At 51.7% G+C, this 17,163-nt stretch overlaps 1 protein-coding gene across 1 annotated transcript; it reads right to left on the bottom strand.

Moving 5' to 3' along the window:
* Window positions 1-94: 94 nt before the first annotated feature.
* CAVIN1 (caveolae associated protein 1) lies at window positions 95-15,270 on the bottom strand. Its single transcript, XM_030256037.4, has 2 exons — window positions 14,459-15,270; window positions 95-2,463 (listed from the first exon to the last, which is right to left on the bottom strand). Exons 1-2 carry the CDS (start codon window positions 14,876-14,878, stop codon window positions 1,798-1,800), a joined length of 1,086 nt encoding a protein of 361 aa, XP_030111897.2. The 5' UTR covers window positions 14,879-15,270; the 3' UTR covers window positions 95-1,797.
* Window positions 15,271-17,163: the final 1,893 nt, after the last annotated feature.

Raw genomic sequence — 17,163 nt, 5'->3', positions numbered from 1 at the left:
GGGCTCTGAGTGTCCCCACACAGGGCTGTGGGGATGGATCCCTGCGTGGCAGCCCCTCCCCAGCGCCCGGTGCCACGGACAGGCCGCACACTGGTGGTTTACAAAAGAGACTTTATTGCTGCGCTGCTGCCTGGGCACAGCCAGGGCCAGGCGAGGATCACCCGGGCTGCTGTCCCGGCCCCGCAGCAAAGAGAAAACCCACGTGAAAACTGCCTGTGGGCCCGCAGGGACTCCCTGAGGGCAGGTGAGCTGCGGGCTGGGACCCACACGGGGCTGGGAACCACCAGCAGCCAAGAGCCGGTGCCCGGTGCCTCCCCACACCGGGAGCCTCGGGGCCACCGGTGTCTCAGGGCTGCCTGCAGCCAGCACACGGAACCCACCGGTCACACCTTCTGTGGGGAGGGAAGCTGTGGCAGGACCCCGAGGCCGGGACAGCACTGGACAATTTGAAGGAAAATAATTCTTAAAGGTAAAGCAAGTTTATATATTGGGTTATGTGAACGGCAGCAGGCTCGTGCTGGGGGAGCAGGATGGGGGATGCAGGGCTGGGGTTTGCAGGGGGAGCTGAGTATGTGAGAGCCAAGCTGGGCTGAGCCAGGCAGAGCCCCCAAGGCACCGTGTGCTGCCTTCGTGCTGCCTCACTCAGGGCATGGAGTGAAGCTGCAGAAAGCAGGACATGGAGGAAAGCACAGGACATGGGCATGGGCATGACCCTGAGCTGTGCCAGGACTCCTGCAGAAAGCAGACGCTCAGAAATGCTCAAGGTCTGGTGCTAAACAGGTGTCAAGGCCTCTTTCTGATTGTCTAGAGCCTCACACGGCAGCAGTGTGTCCCACATCCCTCTGGAAACAAGTCCCTAGCTGGGGCAGCTGCTCCAGCATCGCTGCCTGGGTGTCCCCCTCTCCCAGGGCAGCAAGCGTGGACCCCACTGCCTGCTGCCACCACCTCTGTGGGTGTGGAGGGAGCAGATCCAGCACCCCACCTCCATGCTGCTCCCTGCCCCTGGGACTCGCCATGGACCCTGGGTCTGTGGCAGATCCGTGTGGGGAGCCTGCAGCTTGTGCTGTTCCGCTGGGGCACAGCAGGGAGGAGCAGTGCACCCCAGCTCTGTGACACCCCACAGGCACCCACGGCAGGCCCTGCTGCAGGGTGGCTTCGTGCAAAGGTCACCCAGTCCTTGGGAGGGCAGAGAGGAGCAGCCCCACATGCCCCACGCCAGCTCAGCTTTGCCGTGTGCTGCCCAACAACAGCGTTTGCTCAGCTCTTCCCTCCCGTGCACCGGCTGCATCCCAGTTCCTCTGGTCCCCCGAAGGAGCAGCCGGGTTGGTGCTGGGAGTCTTCTTGCCTGCAGGGCAGCTGCACAGCCTGGCGCAGGGGCTGGGTGCTGTGGGCTGGTGGATTGTTTGCAGGAAGCTTTCTTGACACCGAGTTTTTCTTATGGAGGTCTCTTGAACTTTCAGCTGTACAGCTTCTTGGGATCAGCACTCTCCAGCTGGGTCAGGGCCCTGTCACTCAAAGCACATCTTCAGGTGTGGGGCAGGAAGGCTGCAGCAGGAATGGTCTCCGAGGGTGATTTAGTAGTGTAAGAAAAACAGTTCCGTGTTCTTAATGTTTATGTGCTAAAACTAAAATATAAAATACACCTTGTACAAGCAGGCAGGGGATTGGCGTTGGCTCTGCAGGGTAAGAAAGATGCATCGTGTACACTTCCCTGGGGCTCCAGGGCAGGGAGAGCTCGAAGTGTGAGTGATACTGTGTTCAGCTGTCATCCACAACCCTTGTGCTCTGCAGCCCGTCCTACTCGCTGTCACTCTTGTCCACCAGTACCGCGTCAGTCTCCTCCGTGATCTCCAGCAGGGTGTGCATGTCAGGGCTTTCCCCACGCATCAGATCTGAATTTTCTCCTTCCTCTCCACCAACCTCCACCAGCTCTGTTGCTTTCACCTCCACCTCACCCTCTCTTATTTTCTTGACATGGAAAGTGAAGGGTGGCACTTTGTAGACAGCTGTCTTGGACCTGGCGTAGATGGTGTGGTCAGGGGTGAAAGACTTCCTCAGTTTGTCCCGAGAGCTCTTCATCTTCTCCCTCCTTTCGTTAGTCACAATTTTAGTGCCCAGTTTGTTCATCCTCTTCTCCAGGTTGTGGCGGGTCTTCTCCAAGTTGTGACGTGTCTTCTCCAGGTTTTCCTTGGTCTTTAGCTTAGTCTTTTCCATCTTCTCCTTTGAGAATGCCTTCTTAAAGTCATCCACCCTTTTCATGCCGCTCCTTTTGATGCGTTCTGCCCGTGACTCTTCAATAATCTCTTCAATCTCCACCTCCTCATCCGAGGAGAGCTGGATGTGGTCCTCCTCCGCATGGTCCTCACCCACAGGGACCTCCTCACCCTCACCTTCCTTCTCCAGCTTTTCACCTTCCTTGAGGGACTTGCTGATGCTCAGTTTAGATGGGAGCTTCACTTCATCCTGCAAGACACAGAGCGGAGCCAGTGAGACACACAGACACCGGCAACCCTGGAGCCAGCCCGTCCTCCCTCTCACGGGGCCACAGAGACATCAGCCTCCACCCCGCTAAACACACCTTGGGCTCATCCTCCCTTGCTTCAGCTGATAAGTTATTGTGAAGAGGATCTGCTTAGGACTCTCCCGTACCAAAACTCAGGCACCAGCTCTGCTCACCCTCAGCCGGCTCCAAACTCATCTGTGATGCCAGAAGTACGAGAAAGGCAGCCCAGCACTGCAACTGGAGCCTTTTCCCTTCTTCCTCTGCCCTTGTCACAGTCCTGTGCCCTCCAGTTTCATCTTTATCCCGGACCTGGCCATCACAGCCCCTCATTCCAGTAACATGTGGACCACCAGGACAGTGGTTTTCAGGTCTCCAGCCTGGCCAGGTCCAGCTGCAGCCCCGAGCACAGCACAAGGCTGCAGAGGCACAGCCAGAGCTGAGTCTGGCCACAGCACCAGCGTGCTCACTCTGTCCTGGCTGCCCCCAGGCTGCACTCAGACTTTCCCAAGGCCTCAGGATCCAGATGTGGGGCTGGGACATCTCTTGGGATGCAGCAGGCTACCCTGTTTTTCCTATTTCTCCACTGGGGAATAAGTTAGAGAATTTGCCCGAGTCCATATCTGGAGATGGTGGAGACAGTGGTCCCAACTCACACAGCCTGGTCTGCACGGAGACACAGCTCTACTTGGGACAGGGCGGGATTCATTCAGCTTCTCCACGAGCCTGAGCCAGCCAAGTTCCTGATCCCAGTGGCAGAGGACAAGCATGTTCCTGGGAGAGGGGCACAAGTCTGGAGTGGGATTGGTTTTCATCTGAGCAGCACATAGCATGCGTCGCTGCTGCAGTGATTCACCTCTCTGTTCCCAGGACAGGCTGGAAATAGCCCATCACAGCTGCAGGGCTGCAGCTCACGCTCAGACATTTATTGCCCAAGCACTTTTAATCTACAGAGCTGGGTGGGAGAGGTGGGAGCTGCCAGGACCAGCCTGTCAGAAATCCAGCAGCAGCCAAAGGGCAATGTGGAGCTGCTGGGCTGAGGTTTGGAGAAGAGCCTGGGCAGCAGGACAGCCAGGTGCCATTCTGAGCCCTGGCGCAGGCAGCAGCAGAACAGAGCAAGGATGTGATTCCCGTCCTGCACTGGCAGGAACCAGGCCCAGGGAAGGCAAGGGCAGTCCCTGGGGTACCCCAAGTGCTTGAAGTGCATGGCAAACCATGGAACACCAGCAGCGATTTGCCTGCCCCAGCTTGGGGAGGTGCCCTGGGACCCAGGAGGGTGACTTTGCTGTGGCACTGCTCCACTGCAGCCGTGCACAGAGGAGCTGCACAGGTGCCAAGAGCCAGGACACGGGGGATGGTCCTTCCCTTAGGCATGGGGAGGGGTGTTCCTGGTGCTGTGGTGGGACAGAATGTCCCGGTCCCTGCTCAGCGCCGGAAGGGACAGCGTGTGTGCACGCCCTCACCCTGAGCACTGTCCCACTGCACGCCACTGCCCTGCCTGACCAAGGTCACTGCCACTCCGTGGCTCTGGCCTGAGCTCCTGGACACAGGCTGGAGGAGATGCCCTCCCTGCAGACATGGGTGCTGCCCCCAGCCCTCTGCGCTGTCCTCAGCCCTGTCTTCCCTTGCACCTCTGGAGAAGTGACACAATTCACCAAATACGTGACTCCAGCACAGCTGCACCTGCGTGAAATCCAGATGCTCTCAGCTGCTTTCTCATTTTTTCCCAAGCACAGGAACTGTTCCTTGGGCCAGCTGAAGTTTTGGAAGTACAAGGGCATGTGGAGAAACTTTTGTGAGCAGTGAAAAGCCAGCTCCATGGAGCACTGGGCTCAGTGAGGATGGCACAGGCTGCAGTGGCTGTGGTGAAAGCACAGAGCCTGCTGGAGCAGAGCTTTCATTCTGGGTTTTCTTCAGAACAGAGAACTGTGCTGGATGAAGTTCTTCACCCTCCAGATAACCGGTCAGGTCTCATATACTTTGTGGAGATTAAGGTGAAGTGGCCAACATGTGTTTTCTTCATTTGATGAGCCACTTCAGCAGAAAACAATACACATGTTCTCCAGGGGGCCAGGTCAGTCCAGGGCAAACCCACACCATGGGGAAGGCAGGGATCCTGTTCTCCACAACAACACCTGCCAGAGCAATCCCAGATAATTCCAGGGACCCTGCCCAGCCAGCAGAACATCAGGAACTCCAGCCACTTCCTTCCCTCTGAGGCAACACAATGAGCCAGAACAAAGGCATCCCCCTCTCGCCTGGCAGGGCTTTCCCTGGAAATGGGCCATATCCTGCAAACCCTGATCCTATCAGCACCTTGTGAGCTCCAGAATGTGTGTTTGCAGAAAGAAACACCACCTCAAAAACTCCAGTCTGTCAGATAAATAACAATCTTTCCTGTGCTACATCAGTATATCCAGCTCTTGACTGAATTTTCTGATGTGATGGCATGGGCTGCACCAGCAATGCTCCCATACAGCCTCAGCAGCATCCTGCAGCTCTTCCCTCACAGCCACAAAGACATGGCCAGCAGCAACTTTGGAGACATGGGACAGCGGGAGCAACCCCTCTTGGGGTGCCTGCAACTCTCCCCTAATCCTGCACTTCCCAGGGAGAGCAACAGCTGCCCAGCTCTGATCCCACGGGCTGCATTCAGGACTTCTCCCACTCTGCTGGCCCTGCTCCATCCCCACAGCCCAACCCCAGCCCCGCAGCACTCACAGCTCTGCTGGTGCCTCTGTCAGGAGGCACCTCATGGATCAGACCCAGAGGCACACAGGGAGCACAGCCCTTCTAGCAGTGAGGATCCCAGCCTCCCCTTGGGACTCTTTCCAAGAGCTTTTCTCCAGCTGTGTTTGGGAAACCCTTCATGTCTTGCTCCCAGCCTCTCTCTCTCCTAGGCATGGTATAATTCCTGCATTTCCCACCCTCAGCCCACCTCTTCCTCTCTGATTGCTGATCTGACCAGGATATAACCAGCTGGGGGACCACTGGAGGGTTTTCAGCAGAATGAAAGCTCTGCTCCAGCAGGCTCTGTGCTTTTACCACAGCCACTGCAGCCTGTGCCAACCTCACTGAGCCCAGTGCTCCATGGAGCTGGCTTTTCACTGCTCACAAAAGTTTCTCCACATGCTCTTGTGCTTCCAGAACTTTAGCTGGCCCAAGTAGGAGGAATTCCCCAGAGTCCAAGCTCACCTATATTCAGGGAGCATTCCTGTGGGTTCAGGCACAGCACAGCAGGTGCAAGAACATCCTCAGCTCTGGCACATCTTAATGGGGACCAGCATGTTCTGCTGAGCATCCCGTGCATGTACCTGCACCCCTGCACCCAGGCACTGCCCAAAAGCCACCAAGACTCTCCTCCTCCCAACCCAGGAGGTTTCTCCAGTGGGGAAGGAGAAGGGGAACTGCCTGGTGTGAGCAGGACATGCCTGCAGACACAGGCATGGAGCATAATGGGACGTGACTGGAACAATCAAGAACCATCCCAGGCTGGCTGCTGCACAAATCCCTGCTCCGTCCGAGCACGGCACTATGCTCTCTGCACTTAATTTCACTCATGACTCATCCAGCTGAGCCACATTTTTAACACCAAGCATTCTATTTTTACTTGGAAAACACTGATCCTGAAGTGGGCGAGTCCAAAATCCTGGGTCTGGCATCCCTGCCTGTTGGGGTGTTCAAAACCTGGCTCCCAATCAGCAGAAGCAAACCAGTTCTGTCCTCTCTGCTTGGATCCAGCTGGCACAAGTGGGTAAACACTTTTCAGAGGATTTTGGTCCCAGCAGCAGCAAACTGTGGCCCTGCTCTGTGTACAGTGCAGAGCTGCACCCAGCAGCAGGACAGGGGCAGGAAGCCTGCATTGTCCCTGCCACACAGACTTCCCGGGATGAGCTGTGCTTTGGGAAGCTCCCTGGCACTGGGCCAGTCCATCTGTGGACTTTGTGGGCACCCAGAGGGGCCCCAGTGCCCACAGGCAGCCCCATGGGCAGCTGGCTGCCAGCTGCTCTGTGTCCTCCTACTTCAAACAATCCCGAGCTGTCGGATCCTCAGCAGTTTCTCCTCGGCTTCCCTGAGTGGGCTTTTATCTGACATTGTTTTCGAGTTCCCTGGCAGTGAGTCACTCAGGCCCACGGCCATGGACACCCGCCTGGTTGCTACAACACACGTAAACACTTCCCCTGGCTTATAAAAGGCCAAGGAGGCACAGAGCTGAGCTGCATTCCCAGTCAGTGTGTAAGAAACAGAGTCCCAGCACTCCCAGCCACTCTGTTCTCCAGTTGGAAGGTTTTAATGGAAGGTTCTCACATGCACATGCAAATCACATCTGCAATTCATTTCACTCCGTTATTTTTACAAAACTGCAACAACACAGAGAGTTTGGTTGATGTTTGCAGCCATAACATGCAGAAAATGACCAGCTGACATTTCTGGGCTCCACTATGAGCAAATCGGGCTGATCCCAAGGCTGGGTAGCCCCTCCTGCACCCCAGCCCTCCCTGTGTCCGCCCCGGGCAGCACAGCCTGGCCCTGGCCTCGGGAGGCTGGGGGAGGATTAGGAGGAGCCTGGGCAGCAAACAGCCCTCCAGGTCAGATCAAACTGTGCCAGAGGAGAACAAGTTCTGCTCTCCCGTTTCCATGATAACTGCTCTGCTGTGCCAGGCCCCAGAGGACACTGTTTTGTACTGACATTCCAACAGTGTCATGGGAAGGAGGATTCAGCTATTCCTGAGTAACAACAGCGTGCCTGAGAAGCACCCTGAACATAGCAGGGTTCAGGAGTGTCTTGCACAGAGGGGACTGTGCTTTTCTCTCCAGAGCCTTGGAGGAACAGACCTTTTCTGTGGAGACTGAAATTATTAGATTGCTAGATTTTTTTACTTTTATTGCTAAACCTCAAAGAAAAAAAAAAAAAAAAAGGCTTTTCTTACATCTGACATTCTCCCTGAAAAGGATTCATTTTCCCTGGCAGCTTTGCCCAGAGATCACAATTCCTGGACTTGGTTCACCCTCTCCTGGCTCTTGGAATAGTCCTGTCCACCCAAGTGGCCATTCCCACTGGACAGTGCTGCACACATTGATCCCCAAAGGGCAGCTGGAGCTTGGGGTGTTTTGTCCAGCAGCTGCACAATGACAGGAAGGTAACAGGCCACTCTGGCCTTGTGGCCAAAATGTTAAAGTCAGTGTGTGGAGGACCTGACTCTGAGCAAGCAGCACGAGGGGCTGCGGCCAGACAGAAATGGGAGATGCTGCAGGGGCTGCCTGAGGCATTGGAAGTTTATGTCACCGTTTGTGCTCTCTGCCTGTTTTACCTGTTTAAAACAACAACTCCAAACCATATCACAATCACAAACTATCGCTCACAAGAAGCCTGAGGAGGTGGGTGTTCCAGGGCTGTGTTTCACAGGGAGAAATGGCAGCTCAAAGAACAGGTGGGATTTGCCCAGGCACAGCAGATGCCAGCAGAGCCAACTGCCCCTGGCCACTTGCCCTTCATGCGCCACCCAGCAGCTTCTCCCTCCCAGACCGCCCGGGGGAAAATCCCAGCTCCTCACACCCACGCTCATGCAGCAAGCACATTAGTCAGCAGCAGGATCAGCCCTGGAGCTCTGAGAGCCCGAGGCAGCTCCAAGCAGAGAAAGAAGCAAAGGCTCGGAATCAGCAGCTCCCAGAGCTTCAGAAGAGGTTCAGAGTGATCTTCGGGGGGTGCCGCTGACGAGACCCTAAACTGCTGCCTCCTCGCGTGTCTTCTGCTGCCCTGGGCCTGTCTCCACGGGGTGGGCTCAGAGGGCAGTCCCTGGCGAAGACTCAAGGCATACCCGTGGCATCTTCTCGGGCTAAGATGAGGAAAACTGCATTTCAATGGCCGGGGAAAGGAAGCACAGTGGAAACACTTACCTGTTCCTTCCGGGAATCTGATTAAGAACAACAGTGATCCGGGTTAGCACAGAGAACAGGCAGAGAGAAAAGGCACAGGGGTATGGTTTAGAAAAGGGAGAAGCCAGGAAGCAGAATTTGACAGAAAAGAGAGTCAGCAAGGATCTGAGATGGAAGAGTGTGCGTCTCTGATTCAGAAGGCTCCAGGAGACACAGAATCCCTTCTGTGGGTTCGGGCACATTCCCACTGCCACTGCCACAGGGCCAGACTCTGCTCACGATCACAGGGATTCAGTGTCACCTGTTGGGGACATGTCTCCCTTTGCTGTGGTATAGCTGAACTCAAAGTTTGCTTGTAAGATCATGAAAAAAAAGGTGGTGATTTTAAACCCCTGTGTTTATTGATTCAAGTGCAGAGACTGCAGAGATTGAAGCAGGCGGGTGCAACTCCAGAACTCTATCCGCTGGTTTTGTCACGTACTGACCTTACCCTAAACCAGCGCCAGATAATTCCCAGCAGCTCCCAGATTTCTGCACCCAGTGACACAGCAAAGTCAGGCATGGCCTGGACTCTGGGTTCCAAGGACTGGACAAAGTTTGTGTCCAATAGTGCCAAGAGGTCCATGAAAAAAGAAGCCTCAAGCCTTAGAGACGAGACTTTTGTTTCCTGCAGTAAGAAGTCACCAAGGAATACTGATGAGATAAAAAGATCTAAAATATGAGGGGAGAAAGCAAATTGGATTGGGATTAGAGAGATGTTAGAGATGTTAGAGAGCTAAATAGTTCATTCTCTAGTAGCATCTCCCTGACTAGCAGAGTCCTCTCAGCCTCTATAATTCTGGGTGTTGTACAATCTGCCTGGCACTTCTTTCTGTCAGGCACATCCAGTTCCCCTGTGTCCTGGAAGCTGTGTCTGAAAAACTGGATCTGCTTCATGAGCTGTGAGAAACAGCCACCTGGGACAGGCACCAGAGCTGGTGCAAAGCGAGGGGAGGGAGGATGGGGAGAGGAGGAGGCTGTGCTTGGAAAAATGCTTTGCCTTTAGTGAGTCAGAAGAGAGAGAGAGCTGTAGAAAACAGAGAAGTAAATAGATTGAGAGTGAAAAGGAGCTTTTTCCCCCTCTGACAGCGTTAAATTTTTTTGATGCTATTATCAGTCTGTTTGTACCACTGTCTTTGCTCTCAGATCTACTCCTCCCGGATAAAATCTGTCTGAGCTGATTGATGGTTCCAGAGCTGCTCCTGAACAGCAAAGCAGCAAAGACAGGGTTTGTATTACAGATCGTTTGCAGCCACTGACACTTGCATCCTCACATAAAACTGAAGACTGAACATCCTGAGACTTTTTATTCTAAATATTTGATTTTCCTTTACCGATATTGCACATTTTGTTTCTGCTCTTTGTCTACCTCACAGCTGGACAGTGGACCCCCAATTCTTCAGGTGCCCTGTAAGTTGTAGGAGATCTTGCAGAATCAAGAGGACAATCCCACATGGGATAAAAGAGGGCTAAGCCTGTTGCTGAATAGTTTATAAGTCATTGCTGTGCCTCCTGGGTTGTGCACATGAGAGGCCTGAAGGAGGAATGTGTGATAGGAGGGATATTACCTTGGGTTTGTTTTCATGAGCCACTACTCATCCAATCTAACCCTATCCCAATGGCTGGGGAGTCTCTGGCCCTTTGCTCTGAGACAATTTATGGCTGCACAGCTCAGCCTGAAACTAAAACGGTGAAAGGATTTTAGCAAAGCAAACAGCTCTGGCACCAACTGCTTATAAATAATAGCTGAGCAATGAAATATTAATGCAGTTGATACTAGAATGCAACAGAGAAATCCATGCTCCAGAGTTGTCTACTGGTAGACTAGTAATCTGCATGAAAAGAAATCCTAAGAGTCAGAGCTATTAACATCCTGACTTTTTTTAAGGCTTGGTCTCCTCTGAATTATTATCTTGAAACTCTTATATTTCCATAATATGCAGAGAATATGCAAGATTTTTATACATCAGGATATTCATGTGGTCCCCCTGCAATGGAAGCAGCACTGACAGGAGCTGCTTTAGACTGGATTTGCAGTGAAAGGGAAACCCACTTTTTATTTTAAAGTATTATCAGAAAATAAAAACAGTGGCTGCTGCAATGCAAATCCCTGCTGTGACCCACTGTGAAGAGGGATGGATGTTCCAGCACAGAGAGCTCTGAGCCACGTGGAGCCAGCTGGTCTTGCAGGAAAAGCACCCCTTGGGTACCTGGTGCCTGTGACTATCCCAGTGCTGTCACCAAAATTGCTTTGGAAATTCCTATTTACTTTTCAATGCTGGTAGCTGGGCAAGCTGCACTGAGCTGCAGGCACGTCACCCATCCAGGCTGTCCCTCAGGGCTGCAGATCTTGCTGGCTCTTGTCAATGTTCCACTGCCATTAAACTCATCATGAATGAGTTTCTGAATGATTAATTTGAAACAAAACCATAGCTCAGGGCAGCTGCCATTCTGTTTGGGCAGTGCAGAAAGGCTGTAGCCTGTGGGCAGAGGGTTTGTATGCCCTGGGGTCCCTGCCCTGTGCTTCTCCTCATCTCCCTAAGCTCATGTCTTTTTCCACTCTCTTTTGAGGCGCAGAGACCCAAAACTGAGGCAGTTCAGGTCTGCTCTCTGAATCTGTCACATTAATGTGTGGGTTGGAAATCTCCCCCTCCTTCTCTCGATGTACAGTCTCCCGTCCGTATAAGGCTCACGCCAGCACAAAGCCAGGCTGGGCTATTTATATTTCCTTGCCCAGCCCTACCCACCCAACACTGCATGGCTGGGATCCAGGTCCCACCCTGCTCTCCCAACAGCACAGCCCTTCCCATGGAAACTCCCATCTGACACAGCTCAGAGCAGCCACCAAAGCCCCCTGAAGAGCAGATGAGACCCACGAGAGTGTCCCAACAGGACAGCGTGGGGAGCACTCACCCACACCCCTCGGACAAAAGCTGCTCTTCCCAACAAAAACACTGCACATCCCGTGCCAGAGCTCCCAGAGCTCGGCGCCCACACGAGCCTCAAAATAAAGGAGCGGCACACTTTGGAAATTCAATACTCCGTGTGCGTGCCGAGTGCTGCAGGGGTTTGTCCGGTTGTAACAAAATCAGCCCTTGGCATTTGCAGGAATAAGTTTAATTGTCAAAAACAGTTTGGAGGAAAATGCCAAGCTTACATAAACTGCCACGTGCCACTCTTCAGCTGAACACGGCACAAAGTCTGGTTTCAGAGCAGTAGCTGCTTGCACAGGACATCCATTATTTAACCATGAACTGCAGTAACCAGCCCCACGTTCAAGATCCTAAAACCAGGAGATTTGGGATGAAGTCACTTTAGTTTGTTTTTATTAGCAACCACTCTCACGGAATTTTTTGGTGTCCTGATTTTACTGAAAGACAGGAGCCTGGGACAGAGGCACAAAGGAAGCTCTGAGCTCTGTTCCCGGGGCTGCTGAGGAGTGCAGGCACTCACTGACATCAGACTTTTTAGGAAGGTAAGTTCTGTACTGAACGTCTGCATACACAGTGGCCTGTCAAAGCTATCACCTCTGCTTTGGCTCGGCAAGTTTTCAAAAGAGAGAGATGGGGCAGTTTGGAGGGGTTCCGTTGTTTTCGAGCTTTATTCTAAACAATTTATCTAATTCCCTACATTAAGCCTATACAAAAACTCTTAACTCGGAGAAATCAAACCAGCTCCTGGCAAAATCAGCTCAAAGAGGGTAAGCAAGTGAGAAAACACAAGCACAGATGGGACTGAGAGTGATGCCTGTAAATGTCCTGCTCAATACCTCCCCTCAGCCAGGACATGGGAGTGATATCCAGCCCTGCACTTTCTCCCCCAGATTTTGAAACCACTCCAGCAGATATGCTCAGGATCATGCCAAAGGTCAGACTTTCCCTGATAAAAATTTGGTTTTCATCTCCTCCTAATCTACAGTGAGCAAAACACAATTCTCACAGGCAGTCTGACTTCCCTTCAAGGTGCAAAAGGTTTTATTTGCACTCCTGAAATAATCCCTCCACAATATCTGAAGCCCCAGGACTCAGTGCTGAGAAAATAATCAAACATCAAGAACCAGCAAAGAACTCATTTATCTTTACCTCTTTTATTTCTTTCAGCTGCAGAACTGTGCAATATTGAACCTTATTAGACCAGGACTCTTGCTCTGCTCAGATCTCTCACCCAAACGTCTCTAAGGATGAGTTAATCTCTTGTTCTCCAAAAGAAAAGTCTAATAAATCTTTGGGCCTCTTGCCACAGCAACTGAAAACACACAGAAGTCACCCCCAGCTTGGGAAAGTAGCTTTCCCTGAGTCAGAGAGGAGCAATAATGTGCTCAGCGCAGCAGAATTAATTGCACGACCAGTAATGTACCCAACAGACACTTTGGTAGGTGGGGGTCTGAGAAGTGAAACACTGAATTAGATGAGAGTTACTCTGTAATTATTTGGTTTTAACTGTAGCCACGGTTAGGAAAGCGCCGTGAATTGCTCAGTTAACCCCAGGGCGGACCCCAGCGCTGCATCCTTTCCCGCTGGGGCGGCTCTGCTCCTCTCCCATGGAAGTGCCAGCACATCGACCAAATCCCAAATAATTTCTTCCCCTAATGCTTCCATGATTCCTCAAATCCCTGGCACAGCCCCTGGTCAAACAGCTCTTTCCGAGGCTGCTCTGCCCTCACCACAGCAGCAAGGACAGGCCCCAAGCCTTTAGAAGCAGGATTGCTTTTTCATATTCAAAAAGAAACTCTGCTCAATATCAATAAGCTGCAGCAAACCATGAAACACTAACCTGCAGATGTTTGGGATGCTTCCCAAGGACCTTGAACCTTGCAAACTTCCTACCTATTTCCGTAACTGACATGGAATGTTACAATTTCCTCTACTCCTCTCATTTTGCAGTGGTTGTTGCTTCTATTTTATTTTTCCTTGGATAGATTGATACAAAGAGCTTGTAATAAAGCCATACATGTATATCTGGCTGTAACTGATTGTGTTTCCTGTATGATCTGAACAGGCTCAAGTATTTCAGCTTTTCAGCCATGAAAACAACAAATGCTCAAGCTCTGAACCAAGAAATCCCACAGGCCCTGTACGTGACCAACCCCTGAGCCTGTCATGAGCCACTCGCCCTCAAACCTCACAGAAAGGACCATTCTCCCTTTTATTCTGTTTCTCTCTCTTCCCATGATCAGCACTCGAAGCTTCTCCATTTGTTCCTAGCGCTGGCTATTATTAACCCAGAGGCTTTTAACTGTAGCATTAACTGTTTCGCTCACTTTTCTCCCCGGCCCAAGAGAAGAGTTTGCTCTGATGCGGAAAACTAACTCCAGGCAGGAAACCTGACAGAATCACATTCCTCTCTCTCTCCTTGTTTAATGTTAAGTGAAAATTCCAACACTTAGTGCAGGGGGTGAACATCAAGCAAACCAAAGCTGTTATTGAGACCAAACAAGAAGGAGGTTCAAGGCTTGCAGGATGCAAAATAAAGAAGATGGGAATTGTACAAGCCCTCAGCAAAGGCTGTGCTGAGCACTGCCAAGCTCAGGGGGCTGGGTTGAATTTTCTTTGACAGCTCTATCTGCCCTGGCTGGACAGATTAACCCTGAGGCTGGGGTTACTATCACTTGTTACCAGATGCATGTCACAAATTTGAAATATCATCGGTCTCCACGTAGCCATACACATGGTGTCTCTTGGTAGAAGAGACGTTGGCAGATGGATTTACAACACCCCTTTCCAGATCCCAGAGCACTATTGCTCTTTGTTGAGTTAAGCAGTAAAATCAGGTTATTTTGATACTTCTGACCCATTGCAGTGAGTTCTCAGGGCCTTGCTCGCTATCTGCATTAAAATTCCTGTTAAATGGGACAACTCTGCCTTAGGACACACAGAAAATGTAAAATCATGAACAAGGTGACGGGGACCCCCCTCAGTTTGGACTGCCAGACAATCTGGGGAGTTTGGGAGAGGGCTGGGCCGAACATGCAGCGTGACAGGACCCTCAGCAAAGAAAACACCCACTAACAGGATGTAAAGACATAATGAAACAGTTCCTGACCTGGTAGATCATGACTTTGAAGTTCCTGCGCTTCAGGAGCTCCGCTTCGTTGGCCTCCAGCTTCTTGATCTGCCCGGCTTGCTTCTCCAGGTTCTGCCGCACCGTTTTCACGTTGACGCTCACCTTGCGCACCTTCTCCAGCATTTTGTTGACGGTGTTGCTGGTGGTGGTGTGTGCCTTGGTCAGCTTGGTCAGCTCTCCCTGGATGCTGGTCACTGCGCTATCCATCTCTTGCTGTCTCTCCTCCAGCTGTGTTTGGGTCAGTTGGATCTGATCCACTGCTCCGATGATCTTGTCCAGAAGGGTCAGCACCATCACGCCGTTGATCTGGTCTGGTTTGATGGGCTCCTCGGGCACTTGCTCGTCCGAGGTCTCAGAAACGGTGGGTGGCTCAATGATTTGCAAGGTGGTGTCCTCCATGGTGGCTCGGGAGTCCTGGCTCACCCGGAGAAGCTGTCAGTGCAGGGAGAGAGCAGGGAAAACTGAGCCCGAGCCTCAGCTAAACTCCGCACTGGGAGACACGCCAGGAATGGGGAGCGCAGTGAGTGAGTGTCTGTGCTGAAATTCAAATGGCACAGCTCCGCACAGCCGTCCAGTGGAACTGCCCTGCAAAATTTTCCAGGCTTGCAGGTCATTGGCTGACTCCACCTCAGCTATAGAAAAGGAGTCCCTGCCAAATGCCTGCTGACCCACCCTTTTGAAATGATTAAAATAGTTGGAGGGGAGACGATGGCTCTGCATGCAAACACAAGCAGAGCTCAGCCAGGAATGCAAAGCCCTGGAACTGCAGCCGCCCCTTCTTTACTCTAAAGGCACTGAAGTTAACAGGAAGAAAAAACAAAATCCTTTCGTAAACGGCTCGGGAAGCTGCTTGGAAGAGAGTGGTAAGCAAGCAGCCCCATCTGGGCACAGCTGTGTGCACTGAAGGCTGGTTTAAACAACTGCACATGCTGAAATTCAGCTGGAAGTTTGGACCTTTTGCCAGTACTTAGGTTTGGGGATTTTTTTCCAGGACTACAAGGACCTGAATTTCAGTATTTTAAAGAACTGCTACAATTTTAATTCAGTAGTTACAGCATGAAAACTGGGCTGGAATCTCTCTAAGATGCAAGTCTGTCAGTTAGGAATGCCCCCTCCCATGATTGTCCAAGAGGCACACATAGTACATGCAGGGTGCAACACGTCTCCACACAGATTTAACTCAGAGAAGGATAATTCACTGCTGAAGTAAGGCAGCTGGGCACTCCCCCTAAAGGAACTCTCCCAGCTCTGCAATTCTTGAGCCTTCTGCTGGTCCAATTGTAGGAATATAAAAAGGTAATATATTTTAGAAAGTGTAAAAAGGCCCTAGAAAGTAGACATAAAGCTGAGAAAGGTTGGGAAATTTCATGCTTTTATGCTATTGGTTCAAAGAATATGTAGAAAAGGGCTTTGCATAAGCTGCCATCTTGTCTCTGACCTGGATTTGCATGGATAGTGTTATTTTCTCTGTGTCTCTTGCTTTTTGCTTGTATGATACAGACAGATAATAAATCCTAAGTTTGCCACCAGTCAGGGTCCCATCCCATTTTGTGAGACACAGCCTGATCCAGCAGATCCAGTCACCAGACTTTAAATGCAGGCTGTGTACACTGCTTGCAAGCAAAGCCCAAATTACTCATGGATTTAGTGGTAAAAACCCTAAATGGTTCAAAACAGGGAGACACGGGCGAGGTGCCACCAGACCTTGCAACAACCCAGCTGAACATGCCAGGAATGTGGAGAAGGAAAGTTCAGATCTCGGGAGTGACCCTGGGCCAGAGCCTTCACTGGTTCTGGGGTTTGCTCAGCCAGAGGGAACCAAGTGCCCATGGGCAGAGCTGCCATTTGGGAAGGCTGTGGGCACACTGGAAGGTGGCAGCTCCCCTCATCCTACAGCTTTGACAAGGGGTGTTCATCCTGGCACCTCCTGCCAGGCCAAGTCTGCTCTTGGCCTTTGCCACCGGCTGGCAGATACCAGGGAGAGCCCTGGGCTCCTCCCAGCTCAGCGCCTCAGTGCAGACTGGAGAAATGATCCAGCCCAGCCAGACACTGTCCTGCAGCTGCAGAGGGACATTGTTCATCCACAGTGCTCGCAGCAGTCAGCACTTTCCATCTGCATCCCTGCCCTGTGCTCACTGTCCGTGCTGAATTGTATCACAGAATTGTACCCCGTGCCCCCACAGCAGCCCTCATGTCACGTAGTGAAAATAGGCAGCTTTCTGTACACTCTTCTTTCCTGGGGGGACCTTTTTCCACAGCGTTTATTTCCAGTGTTTGCTGCTGCTGCGAGTGCCATGAAAAGAAAAGGCCCCAGAGCTGTTTGTCCCTGGGGTCACCTGCTCCAGGGTGGGCTTCCACAGAACAATGTGTAGGGATTCGGGTACAGGATAGTTACTATATGTATGATGTTATATTGATTACTTGTGCTTTTGTAGTTAAAATGAAGATTTTAGCAGTTAAAATAAAGACTATGTATGGGGGGAGGGGGTGTTGTATTTTTTTTAGGAATGAGATACTAGCTTTGAGGAACACCTAAATCTTCCAAAGGAGAGGAATTTATGGCTAATAAGAAGAAGCTAATTTCTTCAGGCCTTGCTCAGACTGCACACCTTCAGGTACAGGCCGCACACCTTCAGGTACAGGCCGCACACCCCTTCACCTCCCGTAAATGTCACCGATGACGT

Source organism: Taeniopygia guttata, chromosome 27, assembly GCF_048771995.1.
Source record: "Taeniopygia guttata chromosome 27, bTaeGut7.mat, whole genome shotgun sequence".
Lineage (NCBI taxonomy): Eukaryota > Metazoa > Chordata > Aves > Passeriformes > Estrildidae > Taeniopygia > Taeniopygia guttata.
Note: the sequence above shows the minus strand (reverse complement) of the source record. Positions and strands in the feature narration are given on the sequence as shown.